This window comes from Idiotropiscis lumnitzeri, chromosome 13, assembly GCF_059441095.1.
Source record: "Idiotropiscis lumnitzeri isolate Australia: NSW breed Sydney's pygmy pipehorse chromosome 13, RoL_Ilum_1.0, whole genome shotgun sequence".
Classification (NCBI taxonomy): Eukaryota; Metazoa; Chordata; class Actinopteri; order Syngnathiformes; family Syngnathidae; genus Idiotropiscis; species Idiotropiscis lumnitzeri.
Genome location: NC_142403.1, coordinates 15,810,593 through 15,830,716, shown reverse-complemented (window position 1 = coordinate 15,830,716; position 20,124 = coordinate 15,810,593). Strand labels below are relative to the sequence as shown.

The 20,124-nt window shown below is 43.0% G+C and overlaps 1 protein-coding gene across 2 annotated transcripts in view; it reads left to right on the top strand.

The window, feature by feature from the left end:
• Nucleotides 1–20,124, top strand: part of scfd2 (sec1 family domain containing 2) — a 78,785-nt gene that overhangs the window by 5,736 nt on the left and 52,925 nt on the right. For both annotated transcript variants that reach the window (XR_015846333.1, XM_088313416.1), the window contains exons 4-5: nt 4,919–5,046; nt 12,018–12,193. Coding sequence is in view for 1 of the 2 variants with exons in the window: in XM_088313416.1 (XP_088169542.1) it covers nt 4,919–5,046; nt 12,018–12,193 (304 nt within the window). In the remaining variant the exon portion in view is untranslated. The remainder of the gene's footprint in view (nt 1–4,918; nt 5,047–12,017; nt 12,194–20,124) is intronic.

Below are 20,124 nucleotides of genomic sequence, written 5' to 3'. Positions count from 1 at the left end.
AGCCCACGCTGTTGCCTTTCATTTGAAATGCTAAAAAAGAACCCCGCAAACTTCCTCCGTGGCGCTTACAATAAAGCGTTCTACTATTCACTTTGTATCAACAGCAATTCTAACATTTATTTCCCTTTACATTAAATCCCCGCAACTATATCGTGGTTCACTTTATCGCTGATTTTTCAATGCAAATTTTTACTAGTGGGGCACCAAAAACTGATTTGAATCGGAAAAAAGTTATAAATCAGTAAAAATCGTTCTTTGTATGTGGACAACAGCTAAAAATGATTTTTTTGTCTAGATAAATGCCACATGTTCAGTCCTGACTAGGGCTGGGTTTAAGAAATCGATATATCGATTTGGACCGATTTTCTTTTTCATAGCCCGATCGCGATTACTAAAACCATAAATCGGTACTTTTAATAACGTCTTTTCCCCCATAAATTTACATGACTTCTTGTCAGTACGCAAAAGTAGCGTGTCAAAACAAAATGGTGGAAGCGGCAATAAGCATTCTGCCTCTCGTCTTCTCCCGTGACACATCTGTTGCGCAAATTTCAGAGCACATCATCTGGAGCTTCTCCGTACATTGAAGCACAGTGAGTTGCGTTAAAGTTAACAGAACGTGCGCTTGGGTCATGAGGTGTGGCGTGCGTAGGTGCTGACACACTCCAAACACCCCCCCCTAAAAAGTGAAAGATTTAAGCGCCGTGGTCTGAACCTTCCCAGCTGTCAACAACACACCGGTCAACAACTGCCTGAAATGAAAGGCAACGTAAAAGCTGTGTTTTTTTGGGACGGGACTCACAAAAAAACGCACGTTCTCACTCCAGTTGCGGTGGCTTTTATTGGACCTTGTTTTTGTTGTGTTCTGTTGGCCGTTACAAAGAAAACGGCGGAAACTTAATTGTGTGTTCCAGCTGTGGCAGTTAGCTCAGCCAAACGGACAACATTATTCTGTTAGAGGTGAGCGGGAAAATAAAAGCTAATGGAGCCCTACGAGAAAATTGAATCCCATTTAGGGATGGTATTTATGCTGTGTGACTCACTCGTGAATCATGACATAAACTTTTCGTGCAAATACAAGAATGCGCAAGAAAAATAAAAATATTGGACTGTCTGACTGACGAATGACAGACTTTCGATATGAACTGTGCTCTAACACCACCCCTTACCTGAGCCCTTAAATTGAGATACTGCTCAATCAAGTATTAGTCAAACAATGCTGACTTAAGGTGTCAGATGTTCTCGAGCACAGCAAGGACTCTCGCACTAAACCATAATCCGAACCCGAAGAACTATTCTGGCAATAGACTTTAGATGTCCACTGTGCTTGAGCGCGGCACTGAGTCTTCCTCTAACACCGGGATCCCCAAACTGAATCAACATTCCTGGACTGAGACGGGACTGGTATGGAATTGATCCAAATCTTAATTCCAAGTTGAAGAAAATTCCAAATTTGACAAAAATCTGTCGGTGAAGCTTGAGCCTCCAATCTTGCTCAATCACACCCCCTTGAGATCCAAAATATTATCTGCAATAATGCACCCAAAATCGGGTTCCTGACAACTTCCGAAAAGCAGAAAACATTTGGAAGTGAAATTTGGAAATTCCAACTTCCATATAGGGACTTAGAAGAAACTTCCAATTACTTACTTCCTACTTCCCAATTCCAAACCAGTAAGCATTGCTCTTTGGAAATGGAAACATGGAAGTCAGCCTTTTCAATTCATTCTCAATTAACCCAAACACCTTGCCCATACCAATGACCCAAAGGGCAAACCAAATCCTTAAATAATAATAAGATCAACTGTGCAAATTGTATCGGACAAGTGCAGCTCAATCTGCTCGTATCATGTTAGGTTTTTACTGAGCCAGTTGAGTGAAATTGTTTCAAAATCCAACCAAATCTGAGAGCGGACACTAGAAAATGCACATGTACATTTTTTATATCAATTCACGCACACACGCAGGAAACAGAAACATTCTTCTTTGCCTTCTCACTCACTTCCAGGAACAACCCCCCCTGCCCCCCCTCTCTCTCGACCCTCCACCCTCCTTTTCTCCCTAACCCCCTTCACTCATTAATGGATGCAGACAGTCATCTGTTATTTCATCACTTAAATATGCCTACTCACTCCTCCGCCTGTTTGACACGATGTGATGTTCAGCCACCTTTATAGCACTCACACACACACGCACACACACGCACACATAACAATCAGCTCTGAGAGGAAGAGTGGGAGTGCAAGAGTGCACCCTTCAGGCGGTTTATAGCAGTATTGTCACCCCCACCCCACCCCCAAAAACCCTCAGTGCTCCCAAGTGGAGTGTTGCTCACCTAGTTTGGGACCATTATGAACTTTTGCTTGAAGCCCCGCCTCCTTTTGACCAAATGGCCCAGCAGGGAATGCGTCAAGGGGTGATGGGGGTGTGCGTGTGCGGGTGTGTGTGTGGGGGGGTGTGTGTGGTGGAAGGTGGGCACGGAGCCAAATGAGAACCATATTTCATCCCCTTCTTTGGTCCTCAGGGAACACACACACACACTCAGATGTTTTGCAAACGCGCTAGAGAAGAAGACGCACACGTACGCCTTCTCGGACACGCTCGGGTCGAGGCGTAGCATTTCAAACACGTCAAACATGCGGGATGTTACTTCACAATTTGCGCCCGCCTTTTGCCAAAAGAAAAAAAAAAAATGTTCTCCTGAAATGAAACCATGTCATCGGTCTGGACTAACGTCTGGAATTCCCCACAACTTAGGCAAGCGTGCCGATCGTTGGGAAATAGCTGATTTATATTCGTGAATCTTTTTTCGCAACTACTAAACCGAATTGTTTCGTGTTTGTTTTTTGTGTTTTTTTTTTTTTTTTCCTTTTTTGTTTTACTCGACTGTGAAGATGGCGGCGGTCCCAGCGCGATACCCCCTTCTCCTCCTTGTCCAGCCCCGAGGTCTGGAACCGATTACATCTGATATTAAACACATGGCAGCAGTTAGAAAGCACAAAAGACGACGATGACGAAGAAAAAAAAAAAGGCTGCACATTTGTCAACAAGCGCCCCCTCCCTCCATCTACCTTTTGCTCTTTGTCCGCTTCTCTCACTGCCTGCCTCCCCGTCTCGGAATATTTCAGAAGAGAGACGCAAAAAGATGGGAAACCATTTTTTTTGTTTATTCCCAAAACAGCAAACTGTCAGTGCTGCAGGAAATCAAAGAGGAGAAAAGTAATAAATATGTCATTGGTGCTTAAATTATGTTGAATGATATCGAGTGCCTTTTGATTTCCTTGGATTTCCGATTCCTTCGGCATGTGACTGGCAGGTGTATTTATTTATTTTTTTTTTTACTTCAGTTTCGCATATGACGCGGGATTACATTCTCGGCCCATCCGCGATAGGTGAAAATTTATGATATGGACTGGCCATGAAAAAAAAATACAAATAATATATATATATCTATCTATATATATATATATCTATATATATATATATATATATATATATATATTTAATTATTTTTTTTATATTAAAACGCACATAAACATCCTAAAGCATACTTAGCACCTGTTCTCACTCTCTCACTCACTCCAAACAAGAAGCCAAGCGTGCTTGCTTCAAGCTGCTCGTCACTCCCCGTTGAAATTGACTGCAAAACATAAATACAGATATTTAATCTTTGTATATATTAAGACCAAACTGTACAACCAAACCTTATTCTTTCTAACCAAAGCTCATCTTAATGCTAAGATATTATGTGAAAAGTCATAGGCAGGCTAACGGCAATTAGCATCAATGCTACTGTAATTCTATTGGCTCCTAGTTATTGACTTTCAACAATTGTGAAGCTGACACTCAATTAGTAGATTTCCACTTTCATAGAAATATTTATTATTTCTGTTACTTTTGATATCATAAAAAGCTCACGATAAATATGGTACAGGTATTGTATTAAGTCACATTGGATTATTTTCCCTAACTGTTCATTCTGGCAGATGTTGATCGTGTCGCACACACATGCCTTGTGCAAAGGTCCCATTAGCGAGGCGGATCAGAGTGTTCCGTAAGCGAGGAGATAAGGAGACCAGGGAGAGATGCTATCAGGAAGAGCTTTGCTCTCCGCGGGCTCTGACACACTACGACAGTTTTAGCATGGATGGGAAGAACATTCCAAATGTTGACTCAGTGTTAATTCTGACTTTTTCCTGTGCGGGGTCCCGTAGGGGAGTCGATGTGCTCCGACTATCAGACTGACAAGATCCAGTATCGTCCTTTTTGTACATGCAGGCAGGCGCGCTGTTAACGACACATCTGTGCTATATGTAAAAGAGTTTTCTTCTCCATTTTTATAACACATTTCGTACACAACATATCAAGGCAAACATAGCAGCTAAATGCTCATGCACCATGTTTGCTTTGAACGCCACGCTCCATGAATTCATCCGAGTCTGCTGACGTTGGACGTCTTTTGGGTTTTTACTCCCACCATTTCTTCAATGTATCCATGACCTAGAAGCCATTCAGTGATTTATCGACCAGTTGTATGGAACTGATGAATAGCATGGGGCATAGAACCAAGCCTTGTGGAACACCACTCATCATGATCGTCCAATGCTTAATGTGTAATAAAATAATGAAAATGAAATGCAAATACTAAATCGTCTATCTGATGATTTTTAAAACAGACGTCACCCTCTCCTGTCAGGATTTACAGTTTGAAACTGAAACCAAAACCTAAATCTTATTGTTTTGTTTGCTGCCAGGTAGCAGTTCATACAAGAACAAACAGAAATCTCACGCTGTCGCGTACATTTTTAGAACCCGAAACAGTCGTCACGCTGTACTGTCAAGATTTACTGTGTGAAACTGAAACAAAAACCCACACGTCATTGTTTTTGTTTTTTTTTGTTTTTTTTCTGCTGCCAAGGTCGCCTGCGGCCCGCTCGCTGTGGGAGACAATGCTCACCAGCAAGCACAAGGAAGGCGTGATGGAGGTCCGACGGCAGCTCGTGGAAGCGGCCAGCAAGGAGAATCTGCCCATTAAGATGAGCATGGGTAGGACTTTGTCCAGACATCCTTTCTTTTTCTCGAGCGCGTGTACACATTGGGGTAGCAGCTGTGCTGGATCATCTCCCAGCTGACTTTGGCGAGAGGCGCGCTACACCCTGGACTGGTCGACAGCCGTGCGCAGGGCACATACACACAAAGAACCATTCACATTCAAACTGAATGACATGTTGCAGTCTTTACAGAACGTTATTTTTAAAATGTGTGAGGGAGCAGGATTACTCTCATTCCAACTTGAAATTTCTCAACCATAGGGTTGCCGTGCTAACCACGGGAACATGGTGCTGCCCAGTTGGGCTGAATTGACCTAGAAAAAGAATCTGCTGTTTTTTCCTAATTATTGCAACTGCGATTTAATATACGATTATTATTTTTTTTTCAAGGTCCTCCTCCCATGTATTTTTTTTTAGCTCATTCTCTGCCTGCGCTGGTAAAACGAGTGTGCCGTATTTTCCGGAATATAAGGCGCACCGGCATATGAGCCGCGGCAACTTAAAAAAAAAAAAAAAAAAAAATAATATACAAGCCGCACCAGGCAATAAGCCGCAGTTTTCTATGTTGAAAAAATTAGTTGTTGACTGCATGTGCGGAACGATTTTTACTGTGAATGTGCATAAAGGTACATAAAAAGATTATTAAAACGTGCGTTTTAACACGGCAAGAACATTGCTAATTAAAACATAACAGACCCAAGAGAAAAAAATTTATTTCACATATTTTCTGAACTGTAGAGCGCCCCTAGTGGCGAAAGGAAAATACACAGAAAAGCTGCACCGTTGTATTAGCCACACGGTTCAAAATCTAGAAAAAAAAGTAGCATCTTATAGTCCGGAAAATACGGTACTTTTGGGCCGTCAACGGCAGTGAATGAGTTTTAATAAACGCAAGCGATAAATAAATTTGGATTACAATAATCTATATCAGATATACCTAAATTGTTTGGTTTTATACGTTAGTCTAGCAGTTAAACAAAGGCATGTTAAACATAAATTAATATGAAAGGCCATATATCTGTCCGCTTCAATTAACTTACTAAATACTTTGATTGGCATTTATTTGTATGAGACAAAATGTAAAACGTCTCCACAAGAGACACCCTTTTATAGCCCCTTAGCGCCACCTACTGAGTCAAAGTCAAATCCCTTGCTCAGACTGTGTGTTTGCACATGTGGCTGCGGAGGAAATGTGAACCACATGTTGGAGCTGTGACACACACACACGCACGCGCAGACGTACGCAAACTTTTGTTGTTTGTTAATGAAGCAAAGGAGGCCGAGGCAAGGGATAAAAATGTGTTGGCATGCAAAAATAGTCACACATGTACACACACACAGGTCTATGACTCCCACTGTGCATGTTCACCTTCATGCAACCTTCTGACTCACATTGCAGGACTGATGTGTACGCACGCACACACACACGCACGTTCAGATTTAGTGTGAATGTTAGCATCTGGCACAGAAAATGGGCAGGCCCTCGTCGGTCCCACGGCTCCTGTAATGTGTGAGGTACAAAAGTGTCTGGTAACAAGTGGGTTGGTTGATGTGTTGGAGGTCGCACAGTCACACGCGCACACACACGAACTGCATCGCATTGATGTACACTCACAGTGGTTTTCCTTTGCCCCCTTTTTGCTCAAAGACGCAATTTGCGGGCCGTCTGAACATTTACCAGCGATCAATGAGGTGGCCGACCGACGATGCAAACAAATGCTACCATCAGGGTGACACTCTCCATTTAAAAATCCATTCACGTCCGACACAAATCTCCTTTTGGGCGAGGACCAGAAAAACGATACAGGATTAACTAGTCCATTTGTGTGGCAATTAATGTGCGGGAACGTCCGTGTCGATGAAATACATTTTGTATAGATTAGGGAACGTACACGTATACATTTTGTATAAATTTGGGGTGGGGAAACATTTTGATTGGCGGGCCACAATGGGTTCTAAAATTTGACAGAGGGGCCGGAGCAGGAGTGTTTTGGTAAACTCACCTCATCGGAGAAAAAAAAAAACATTTAATTTTAAATGAAAGTGAAGAAAAGCATTACAACAATTAAATGTCTTTGAAAAACCAGAGTGTTTAGAAAATAAAACATTAACAAGGGTTATTTATTGAATTTTTTTTCAGGTTGGGCAGGCCGGATTAAAACGTTGAATGGCCTGCATTTGGCCCCCGGGCCGTAGTTTGCCCACGCCTGTTATAGAGGATAGTTGGATGATGTTATGAAGAGAACCTACGACACTTCAGAATTCATTCATTACACCACAAAAATTAAGCAAAAAAAGTAAACATTTTAAACAAATCGGGCAAAAATGATGTCAAAAATTTTATGGGTATTACAAAAGCATGCAAAAGAATTTGAAAAAAATAATTTTCACACAAGCCCGCTTGGATGTTTTGAAATCTACAGATACATCAGAAAAAAAAAAAAAAACACACCATCAGTCCAGTCCGCTCACTCCACAAAGTACGCCAACATTCTCACATCCACTACGGCCCAACTTGGCTCGTCGTCGTCTCGACAGGATAACATCATCCACTGAGAGAACGTGAAAATAATCCACTTTCTCAGAGCCTCCGCTTGACCTGTCAGCTTTCTCACTGCACAATCGGATGATGAAATTCCCCTGCTGCATTGTACGTGTGTGCGCGGATGTAGTTGTGTCCGCTGTTTGGCAACTTTTCTCGAACAGCTATATCATCATTGTCCATATGCCCGTATCTGTTTGCGTTTTTTATTAGCTTGTGGATTTATTAGGGGTGTAACGGTACGCTCAATTTCACATTTAGATACAATGTGTAAGGTTGGTCACGGTTTGGTTCTCGCCGGGTTTGTTAAGGAAACAAATTAGGAACCAGAAAACTGCTTTTTGAACAAGAAGACGATAGTATAATGTCATTTGTGATCCTTGCGCGATATTGATAAAAGCTTGTCACATACATGTCACAAGAATCTCGGGAACTGTTGTGAAAAAAAACCCAAAACAAAACAATGAAAAATGTGTTTTTAATCCTAAAGCGAACCCAACAGAACTCAGCAGAACTTGGAGAGGGGCCTCAGTGGTCAAGCGCACATAAAACTGCCTCGACTTCTCCGCTCTCTGGCTCCGTAAATAAAATCCGCCTGTTTGTTCCTGGTGTCCCCCTTTCACGGAGAGTTACTTATGAGGCTGTCCTGCCGCTGAGGTGGGCCACAACTCAGCACCCCCACCCCCCGCCCCCCAATGCGACATCCCATATCGCTTAGCCTTGAACTCCCCCCTGCTCACCTACAGTCGTCTTCAAGTAGCCCGACTAAATCATCGCTTGCCCTTTCCGCCCTTTTTTGCATCCCTCAAGACTTTCAGCGTCGGCTCGGCCTCACTCGCTCTTTCAACACATCCAGCTGCTCGGTTTATTTATAGCGCAATACTTTGGTTTCTGCCGTTGTATGAACGGGAGAAACAGCCAGACACGGTACGGAAAGCGAACACTTCTTTGGACCTGCTGTGGACCACGGCTGACGCGCAGGAACTCACACGGAGACGAATCGGCCAACTGGACTCCGGCTCCTGACGTCACTCACTAGGCCACTCCTTCTAAAGGCACACATGGCGCCTTTAGATACGAGTGACCCGACTTTTCAGTTTATTTATTTTTTTTAAAAACGAGCCTTTGTCTGGATGATTTTTTTGGGGCGTGTTGTATGGCGTCAGTAAACTCATCTCACTTCAAGCAGCATTTTGGCAGATTCTTCCAAAAAAGAAGCCTCAAGCCATTTAATTCCACTTCGACTTAGTTTAGTGTCAAACTCAACAAACAAACAAAGAGAATTACAGTAGATTTTTGTGGATTTAAAACAGTCCCAAAACTTTGCTTTAAATGTCCCCTCGGTTAATGCTGACACATAATGGGAAATGCCACAGACGGGCTAATGAATAGCATCTCTCTGGCGGTTTTATAAGGCTTTGAGACAAACAGTGGAACAACAACATAACAATACTCACATACGTATATTCTTTATCCCATGTGAAAAACCAGTTACTGGGTTCCTTATCGTAGCAGTGAAAGTCGTCTTTGTGTGTGTCTGCATTACTGCAGTATACTGCCCCCATGTGGCCAAGTTTGATACACCAGACGTAGCCGCAATGAATTATCACTACGCACAAATTTATATGCAAAAAGTTCATTCTTATCAAGTCCAATTTTCTTCATGAAAAAACGTGTAATTAATTTGCCGGCTTGTTGAAGTGCTGCCTGCACGAGTGAAAACACCATCAACTACCATTGACGGCTTAAGACGTCAAAGATTTATTTTTATTTTAACTCGGCTGACTGAATTAAAACACCTGTAATCTGTATTTAATTGTGAAAATAACGCTCCTAATCGTGGCGCTCATTTCGAACCTTTTGGTCCCTGTAGGGCGTTGCAGTCACTTCATATCTCATGCGGCCAATCGAAACAAAGAGTGACGCCAAGTGTGAACTCACTTGTGATCAAATCACTTCGCGCAAGCTCTTCCATGGAGTCGCACTTTCCCCAGTTCTATTTTTATAAAACCTCGATACTTTCTTTGAGAGTCGTCCCGGATTGACTCGTGCTGAATCTTCGTTAGTATCGATCAGAGCGACGGTTCAATCCCAGTTTGTTGTGAACGAGAACATGCTTTTGCGCACGTGGACCGGGGACTTTGCCGTTAAAAAGTTTGATTCCATTCGACGCACAGCGCAACCTTTGAGTCGCCCGTTAGCCGGTGGAGTTTAGCTTGGCCCTGGCACTGGATGCGTCTCTGTTCTTAAATTATGGTTGGCACATCAAGGCCAGTGAAGCCCAGTGGATTACGCTGCCAGGAGATTTTTTTTTTTAATTTTTGTGCTGGGATATGTTCACAAAAGAGCTTTTCAGGCTCACGCACTGAAGCTTATTATGTGAAAATGCTTTAATTTCAGCACGAAACTTGACCTTACCTTCTGTACGCGCTCGCATTTGGCCTCAAAACATTCAGATTCTTTCAGTGGAAAGTGGCAGTTTGCTTTGAAAGTTTTTAGTTTTGCAATCATGCTCCCCTTATGATTCCGCAAAATGTACGCATCCTCTCTTACCCATGTAATCAAAACTCTCATGTGTTCTGGGTTCCCACAGGTGCTTAACCTTTTTAAAAAATCTGCTGATTAACGCTAATTGTGATGAAACTCGTTTACTACCATTGACGGCTAAAGACGTCAAAGATTCATTCTTTTTTCTGGTAGTGAATGAGTTTTAAAAATGGTTTCTCCGCATATTTTAAGAACAATCTTTAATACTACCCTGGAACTCATTTACAACACGCGGTATGACTCCACAGTCCATCTTAGAGTTAATGTGCTTTTGGTGCTGCTGTTTTGGTTAGCAACATTGTTCAAATGGACTCAACAATTTAATGTCTATGAAGATTTTTACAGCACTTTTTTTTCCTGGTGGGATAAATGTGATTTATCATTTATTTGGATTTTTAAAAATGCAAGTGTGCATCTATTTGCTAATGCATCTAAGAGTCTCCATAACTGCCACTAACGACCCAGGCTAAAGTTAGCTCCTCCCTGGTTTACAAAGATTCTTAGTCAGGAAGTTTGACTTCAACGTAATTCCTTGACAGAGATACTGTACTACTTTCCCATGAAGACAGTGCTTTGGCAGCATCTTGTGGGATTCCAGAAATAAGCGGGAAAAACAAATATAGTTCCTTTTCTTGCTAATTTTCTTCCTTGTAATTTGGACCATTCCAAATACATTAAGGGGTCATTTGTTTCTCAAAAACTGAAAGCATCGACATTGTTCCCTCATCGTGGGTGCGTTCAGAAATATCCCTTTGACCGTTCAGAAACTCTAAACGTTGTCAAATGTGCCATTTGGTTTTTCAGAGTGCCACACCCCCAAAAAATAAATAAATAAATAAATAAATCCCGGAGCCCAGTGTGTCTGGCAGTCCAAGAAAAGAGTTGAAGCCCAAGCTGCTGATTATAGGCTGTGTTCGGAAATTAACGTTAGCAGCACATGAGGAGGACGAAATGTCAACTTAATAACTACGTTAGAATTATACTTTTTAGTTCAAAATGGTTACCTGAACCAAAATCATGTCTCGCATTCTCGCCAAAGTAAAATCCTGGTGGGTTAATGCGCCTTTTGATGGAGCAAATCGAGTTCCCACGAATTCCGTTCTTCTTCATCATCATCTTCGTCTTCGAAACGGAAGATGAAGAACTTGCGAGAATACGCAGAATATGCAGTGCTGATATTTATTCTTCATTTTGCATTTTAAAAGTATGTATTAAGTGTAACAAGTGTGGGTTCTCATTTAACGTATCACCCGTGAAAAGTGCGTGGGTTGAATTTGTGACTGGAGAACTGCATCTGGTCAAAAAGTCCAAACCTCACGGTGGCCGAAGAGTTGTGTGAACCCTGTAAATATTCCGAAATACTGGACGGTTCCCGTCCACGTGTCCCGGTGCAGCTCGAGTCATTTGTTTGGCTCGGCTAAAGAAAACACTGGCCGCCCGAGTCCAACAGGAAATACTCCCACATCTGGTGCTGGTTCGGAGCATCAACATGAAGACGTGGTTGTTACGGGCGAGTTAATGCGTGCCCCCGTCCGTCCCCGTACCTCCAGACCTCACCGTCCATCCCCTAGTGTTGCTCTTCCCGCGTCTTCACGGTACTTACTGTAAATAATCCAAAAGCAGCTCGGCTTCGCACGTATTAGTCACACTCTTATTAGTGCACCTCGATATTGTGTTGACTCACTTTCGCGTAGGGTGTCTTTCACCCCCTTTTTGTATATTTGTACTGTTACCAAATGCCGCTGTTCCCATCAGGATGTCTTACCCCATTTGTGTCCGCTCCATCCTTGTGCCTCATTGTTTATTTTCAAGCCACAACGTTGCGGATTATGTGTATGTTGCAGCGATTAATGGCATCTTCTCTCTTGCCTCCCAAGGCCGCGTGACCGGCGAGCAGCTGTGCTCCTACGCGCGGCCGTTCCGAGACGACGCAAAGGCGCTAGAGACTCACTGCGGGGTGCTCCAGCTGGGCCTGGCCACGGCGCAGACTCTCCGACACCCTCTGTTACCCCGCTGGGACGCATGTCTGGCTTTCGAGAGGCTGCTGCTACAGGTCAGTCAATGAGGGAAAAAAATTAATAAAATGATCATTTCCTGTACATGATCGGCAAATGTCGCCCATCACAAAATCACCCGGAGCTCATGTAATTTTTGTGCATTTTCATTTATAACCATCCATCCATCATCTGTACCGCTTCTCCTCACAAGGGTCGCGGGGGTGCTGGAGCCTATCCCAGCTATCTTTGGGCAGTAGGCAGGGGACACCCTGAACTGGTTGCCAGCCAATCACAGGGCACGCAGAGACGAACAACCATCCGCGCTCACACTCATACCTAGAGGCAATTTCGAGTATCCAATCAACCTGCCATGCATGTTTTTGGAATGTGGGAGGAAACCGGAGTACCCGGAGAAAACCCACGCCGGCACGGGGAGAACCATAGCTGGAATTGAACCCACGACCTCTGCACTGTGAGGCCACCGCGCCGCAGATTACACCGGTGCTCAGTTATTTTCTGTTACCCCCCCCCAAAAGCAAGTCAATAGGAATTAATAGGAAGCCCCCTAATTGAGCTATATACTTTAAAAAAAATGCTACTTCAACACTTATTCAGAGCACCAACACATACAAAGAATTAATATACATTTCATATTTAATCACCAAAATGTACAACCAAACCGTATACCGTAATATCATCTAACGTATCATAATTCTTGACCCTTGAGCTATTTTTATGGCAGACTTATTAAGAAATATGTCAACTATTTTCAATTGCGGGGTGAACAATATTTACAGTGCCTTATTTAGTGAAAAAAATTCGTCATTCTGAGCAATTTGAGAGGTATATTTTTGGCAAAATTCCCGTCTCTATGACTTCATAGAAGCCGTTAACCAGCAGAAAATTGAAATTAACTTCTGCAATTAGCCATTCACACATTTTCCTTTTGTAAATATTTAGTTAGTTTGCCTCGGACTGGGCCCGGTAAGTGGGTGTTTGTGGTTTTGTTCGCCGGTGGCTAACATATTTTTGAACTGCCAGAGCTGGGTGGGAGGGGGGAAAAAAATGGCGATTGCTCTCCTTGTCAACAAGGTTGCTTGGAGGGAAAATATTCACGTCCAGTAAATACTGCTGCAAGGGAGGAAAATGTCCAATGATGTTTCGAAGGTTAACGTGTTCGTTATGACTTGAACTGAATCATCCGTAAATGTCCTCTCCTTGCTCTCGTCTCACTTTTCAACAAGCAAGACTGAGAGGAGCATTCGGCCGACTTAATCAAAGTAAATCATGGAAAAATCAAGTGGCCTGGTGCCAAAAGTGGAAATTTGAAAACGTGCTCATAAAAACCTCCTGTTCTCCTGCTAGAGGCTGTAGCTGTTTTATTAAAACGAGGAGGAAGACTTCGGGGCTTAAAGTTCCAGCGTCCATTAACTCCGTGGCTCCACTTTGATCTTCTCTCCCATGGCGGGTTGCCTGCACTACCTGAGTTTCGGCTTTCTCAGCCCAACTGCCACGTTAGAACGTTTTAGCCGGTTAGCCGTCAGCCGTGCTTTGCGAATCCAAACTCACGATGCGAGAAGTTGATGTCGGCCTGCCTTTTATTGAGGTATTAGAGGTAATGAGTTGATTGTGCTGTGGTTTCAATGGGTGGAGGCGGATTAATCGCATAACAAAATTCCTTTTAGCCCAACATGGCGGTTGGCGTGTTTCCCACTTGGGCCGCTGTGGGTGCGACCGTCGCTTTCGGGACAGTGGGAGTTCTTTCAAGCCCACCCCAGCTGTGGGCCGTGCAGCAGGCGGCACGGCGGGGCCACTGAGTTCAGTGCTTGGCTTTGAGTTCACGCACTCTTCTCCTTGAAAATTTGCTCCAATGTGTTGCAAAACATGAAGCAGGAGCTAAATTGGCCTTCTGCCCCATGTGGAAATTTGAAGTCAAATCCAGTGAAACCGCCGTTTGTTATACGTGCACAAGGGATGTAAACCTGCAAAAAAAAATTTTTTTTTTTTTTTTTTTTTAAAAACAGACATTATTTAAAAAAAATAAAAAAAATCTTGAAAATAGCCCCTCCCACACTCTTTACACACATTTAAACTGATTAAATTGCACTTCTTAAATTTTTGTACCGGTTCCAGCTCTCTCACTGTCAAGAAATGGAAGACGATCGTATAAAATCTTGCCTGCTTGTCCAAATAAAATGCAAAGTGTTCTCGCTTCAGTTTTGTTTCGTTTTAAAGTGCTCTATAAATCCAGTTGAGTTGAGTAGAACATTGATTCTCAACGCGTGGCTATATCGGCGCCCTCTAGTGGTACTCAAAAGAGTCACTGCCCAAGTGCCGTGCAGTTGTATTTAACTTTTTGATTATAATAAATAAAAAATTGCATTTACTGTTTATTTTTGGGTGCGATATGTATTTGAGTTGTGCAACACATTTGAACTGCATCATCTTTTATTTATTCTTTTTTTAAATTTATTGTGTAGTGTTAATGTTGAAACGCTGCTTGATTTTATTATGGTCGTAATGGTTTTACTTGGAGAGCGAGATTTTTTTTTTTTATGAGGTGTTTGGTCTAAAACTGTTGAGAACCGTAGCAGTAAGAAATTCTGTTCGTAATTCAGATTGATGCTTTGCTGAAATTTGAAATCATATTTTCCTCACAATTTTTGCCAATTGTTTCTTCATGCGAATGAAAGCGATTTGAGCAGATTTCAAGTCATAAGCACCTTGGTGGGTCTTTCTGCTGTGAGATCATAAGCGGTGGTTCCAGATTGCTGGTTTAGCTGAAACATAAATGCGGTCAATGTGCGCTGGTGTTTATTCTGGTAGCATTTACGACCTACCGTGCCCTTTGAGCGAGCCACCTCGCACCTACGGCCTCTTCTGGTGGACTGCCATGAGGAAAGGGCACGGTGTGAAAGGCTGGAATTGAGGAGGGTGGGTGGATGCTGGACATGGGTGGCACGGCCATTTGCTTGAAACTCAACAGACGCCCTCTTTCTCCGATTCCCAGCACACCGCAGGGCGCGCGATACGGAGCTTCCCATCAACGTAACGCGTGCCCGGTGCGCACCAAGCTAAACACGTCGCTACCGCAACAAGCCACCCACAGAGCGCTGACTGGCAAGATGTGTTGACGCTACATCGTTTTCACGTGCGTGTGTGTGCCTAAGTAAAATTTCCAGGTGTTTGTGCTTTACCTGAGGATTTATTTTTCTGATGATGTTTTGCTTTTCCCCTTTACATTTCTTTGCTTTTTACTCCTTAGTCAGAATAAGATCATTACTTTTTTCAACTAGAGGCCGACACAATGTAAAAAAAAAAAAAGACAAATTGTTGGAAGGTAAAGTCAAGCATGTTTGAAATATTTATTAATTGAGCTCTTGAGCTTTTTCTTTTTTAATTTTTGTTAATTTATATTATTTTGGGTTTTTTTACACAGGTATCAAAACTTCTATTTAAAGTGCCTGTAAAGTAAATTTATGATTTTTTTTTTTCTAAATCCTGATCATTATACATGACAATAAATTGCTAAAAACGTGCAAAGACGTATAATAATGTAGCCCTGAATTTTTGCGATAAACTCTTTGACAGTTTTTCATCGTTTCCGCGTCAAGGCTAAAATGGCCGCCAAGTGACGTAATCCGGCAACTGGCACGTGTATCGGATAAATTTAACAAAATGTTTGCTTTAAGCAAAGTGGCATTCATTTTTCAGGTTGTTGTCGCATTATTGTATTTGATTGACAGTTGGCAGTTGAACGGGGCGTGTTTTTCTTTTTTCTTTTAAATCAGTCCATTTTTGGCAGAGTTGTTCACAACATTCCTGTCTGTGTTGTGTCAAATTTCAGAGATATTATTAAAACTTGAAATACAGCATGAGTACTTTTGCCACCTCTGGTGTGTGTGTGACGACAGGCGTGCAGCGGAGACGAGCTCACCTCTAACCCCGCGGCCGCTCGCCTCGCTCTGCCGGGATTAGCGAGGGGGGGCATGCCTCTGCAAACATTCAAGCTCAAGAGTTATTAGTGGTCACTGTGCTGCACAGATGCAAAGACTGCACAGGGCCCCGTGTCGCCTCGTCTCCCTTGGGGTCGCGCTAACCGCCCGCCTGGCTCTTATCTGCCTGTCTTGTGTTTGACATGAGATGTTGTGTATATACACGCCAAAACTGAGCATGAAAAAGCAGCCTCAGTGACTGCAGCCTCTGTCTTATCTTAGGGGTTGTTTATGCGAAAAGGACTGTTTTTTTTTTTTTTTTTTTCTTTTCTGAGTTTTTCCAAAAGTGTCATGTTTCTTGCAGGCCTGCAAAAGACAACAGAGAAGGAAATGCCATAGACAGGCTAACGAATAGCATCGATGTTGCGGCGTTACAACCTTTTTAGCATTTGATCCACAAAAGGTGGAGCAACGCATGTAAACTGATAATATAACAATACTCACAGAGGCATATATTTTTTATCCTCTTTGAAGAAAAGCCAATATTGCTGCTCGCTCTCTCTCTCTTATAGTTTTTTTTTTTTTGAAGCATAATCGTTATACCACAAGGAACCATTTTAGCAAAGTGTCATTTTATGTTGCTGCGGAATTGCCAGACCCTTCACCTTTATCCTTTGCACCTCTCTCCTGGACATACGTTGACCTGTAAAAGTCACGCTGTATACGCCTAGCAGCCATCCTGGCTGACAATAAAGCGTGTGTCACTACCCTGTTATTTCAAGATTTACGGGGTCGCGCCTATCCCCCAGAATGCCTTGCGCCCGCTCTCATATGAAGCATCTGGATTGCATAATTCCGACGGGTGACACAGAAAAAAATGTTGATATTGCTCCAAAGTTGACTTTCATCTTATCTGAGCGGAATGCCACAAGACAAGTCACGGGGGAGGGGTGGGTTTAAGTCTGTAATAGTCCTCTCCCCCCCAGGGTTTGGAGTCTGTCCCCATAGCCCAGACATTCCCTGGTCTTCCCCTTCTTGGTAGCGTCGCCACTTGGAAGATGAAGGGTGCTGGGCATCATAACAAAGGGGTGTAACTGACTGCAGGGCTCGAGTTGTCCAGCGTTGACCTCCTCCAGTCGCCCCACTGTTTAACAGCCTCACAACCAAGCCCGACGACCAAACCCCACCCCAGTCTGTCCCTCTACTTTTTTATACATCTTGTTTTTATCCCCTGGTAGGCCCCCAAGCAGCACTATCCTGCTCAAGAAATCCTAAAAGGTTAAAACCGTGTCAATTACTTTGCCGTCTCGTCCCATTTTGGACCGATAACGTCTTCTAAATTATTTGTTTCGCTGACGTTTTAGTTGCTGTGGCTATAAAGAGTTGTCAGTTGGGATGGGCCAGGGATGGGAGACTAAAAGGATGGAAACAAAAGAGTTTGAAGCAGGTCACCAACTGCCCATCCCTAGGATAGACTATAGATAGGCCCGTTTCTTTTTTTTTTTATCTAATGGAAAGACAATTATTAAATCAAACCACATAATTTATAAACATCTGCTTGCTTAATGCAGACGCAATTTGCAATAGACGGGCTAACAAAAAATATTGCGGGCATTCCAACCCTTTAAACTATTTGAACACAAAAGGTGCAGCGACACAGATAGACAGACAATATATCCATCTTCACTGGCGTTCAAATATACTTTACATATTTGTCATTATTTTGAGGGATTAATGCACAGCAAATAGCTTTTGTAAAATGTTCAAAGGGTAGAAAATACGCAGTGCTATGAGCGACGAGGAAAAATGCATTGCTGTCATTTCATTCACGGACGCAAGCTGCCCAATCACTCTTGCGCATGAGTGAGTTGATTTACGCATGTGGCGCATGCAGCCAACACAGCTTCCCCCAAAGACACTTAATGAGAAACGAGGCACAAAAAACAAAAGATGTAAAAACATAAGTACTTAGTTGTTTAATTTCACACTTTGATGGGTGGACAGGCCCTTCAGAGACTTCTAATGGTCTCATTAAAAACGCCATTGACCATCAAATGTCTCACTTAAATTCAGAAAAGTCTTTCTCGTATCATTCTGCTCGTCCTTTGTCGTATTTACACCGCATTGCAGCAACTGTTGCTTATCCAACATCTGCGTTTGAAGCAACCCTCCCTTATACATACTAAAAGGGGGAGTGGGGTGGGGGGTGGGGGGGGGGCTGGATTATCAAGCGAGCGTCTTCCTTCCTGTGTTTGGCCAGAGATGATCACATCTGATGCAGTTCACTCCCCAGGAATTGCACCCCCCCCCCCCCCACACACACACACACTTTCCTCCACCACACACCCCTCACATCCCGTCCGTGTACCTTGAGACGGCTGTGTTTACGTTGTTCAGCGCAGCTCAGGCCTAATGTACTATCTGTTTAATAGTGGAAGAGAGGGCTGTTTATATAGGGGGAACCTTTTTAACGGAGGTGATGGAGTTGTGGGCCGGTGGGGGGAGGGGGGGCTCAAACTCATCTCACTTCCTGTTATCATTTCGCCCTGCTCGTTGTATTACTTATCCCTAATCGCTTCGCCATCCTGCTGGCAGTCGTTCGCACCTGTTTTCTTTCCGTGTCCCGCGGTAAAATCAATGAGCACGGGAATCAATCAACCCGGCTTCGTATTAAACCACTTTACTGCTCGATTGTCATTTGCATACGCTTGCATTTTAATTGTTCCACTAAGCGTCTTTCTGCTTAATGTCGCCCATGTCCCGCCTCACTGGATTGAAACCGTGTGGGGAATTGCTTTTGGTTTTAATAGCTGTTCGATTGTGTTAGAGCTTTGCGAAAGGCAGGAGAAGTGAAATTGGCTGCCACCACGCCCTTAAGCAGCACTTCCCTTCTTTTTTTTTTCGTTTAACCCTTCCCCTCTCTGCATTGTTTTGTATCAAGTTGCAAATGTGCATTCTATTTTGTGGTGACTGTGGAGGCAAGGCTTTATTATGTTAGGTTCCTGGTAAGGATGAGCGATACAGAAGATGGATAAATGGATAATCTCAAAATGGGAGGGGGGGGGATTCTCTTTTTACAGCTTTAAAGTGGACAATTGCAGCACACCCAAATCTCAATTTACAGTCATACTAATGTTTCCAGTAATCAGCCGTCACTTGGTATTTTATTTTTATTATATTTATTTTATATTTATTATATATTTCAGTTATTTTTCAATAGAGAAAAGTGAGCTTTAATTAAATTCTCAGGTCATGGTATCACTGTAAAGACGTACTGTTTTAACAACTACAGACAAGACTGAGCAGCATTTCATGGGGCAACTGTAAAAAAAAAAAATACATGTACACAAGCATATGCGATCAGCAAGAATAGTCAGCAGCATTGTGTATCGCATAAAACTGTACATGGATGTCTAGATACTGTATAAGCAGTTGAGAGCCAAATAAACAGCAGTTGTACTTACACTACGCACACAGCAGATGCGATATAAACCGATGCAGCAAAAATAGTCAGCAGTGTTGTCTAAAGTATTGCAATAAATTACACATATAGAAATAAATACTCTCTATGGAAGCATTGGCAACTGAACTAAAAACTGGAAATACTATATAGTGTGCATTTGATATGTCGAATGAGAACAAAAGCAGCAAGAATAGTCAGCGCCATGATTCAAAACCACATATACAATAAATGTAAGATTTCTTTGACATAGTGTCCCCCCCCCCCCCCCCCAAAGCCACACTGAGCGATGTTTGTCTGAGGTGGTCTCGGCAGCTCATAGAGGGTCTCTCAGAGCCCTGCGTCCTGAGTGAATCGGGTCCGTGTGGTCTGCCGACTTGGTCTCATGGCGGCAGGCTCCATTTGAGCATGCACCACGAAGAAGCCGCAGACTTCTGGGAGAAAAAAAAATCCAAATCCCACAGTGCCGTGCATTCACCATTAAGATTGTTCACAAACAAGGCCGTAGAAGAGGCTCGGTCGCGAGGAACTCGGTGTTCTGGACAGATGTGAGCAGTCAAGCACTTGTGATTGGCACATCGCCTTATACACA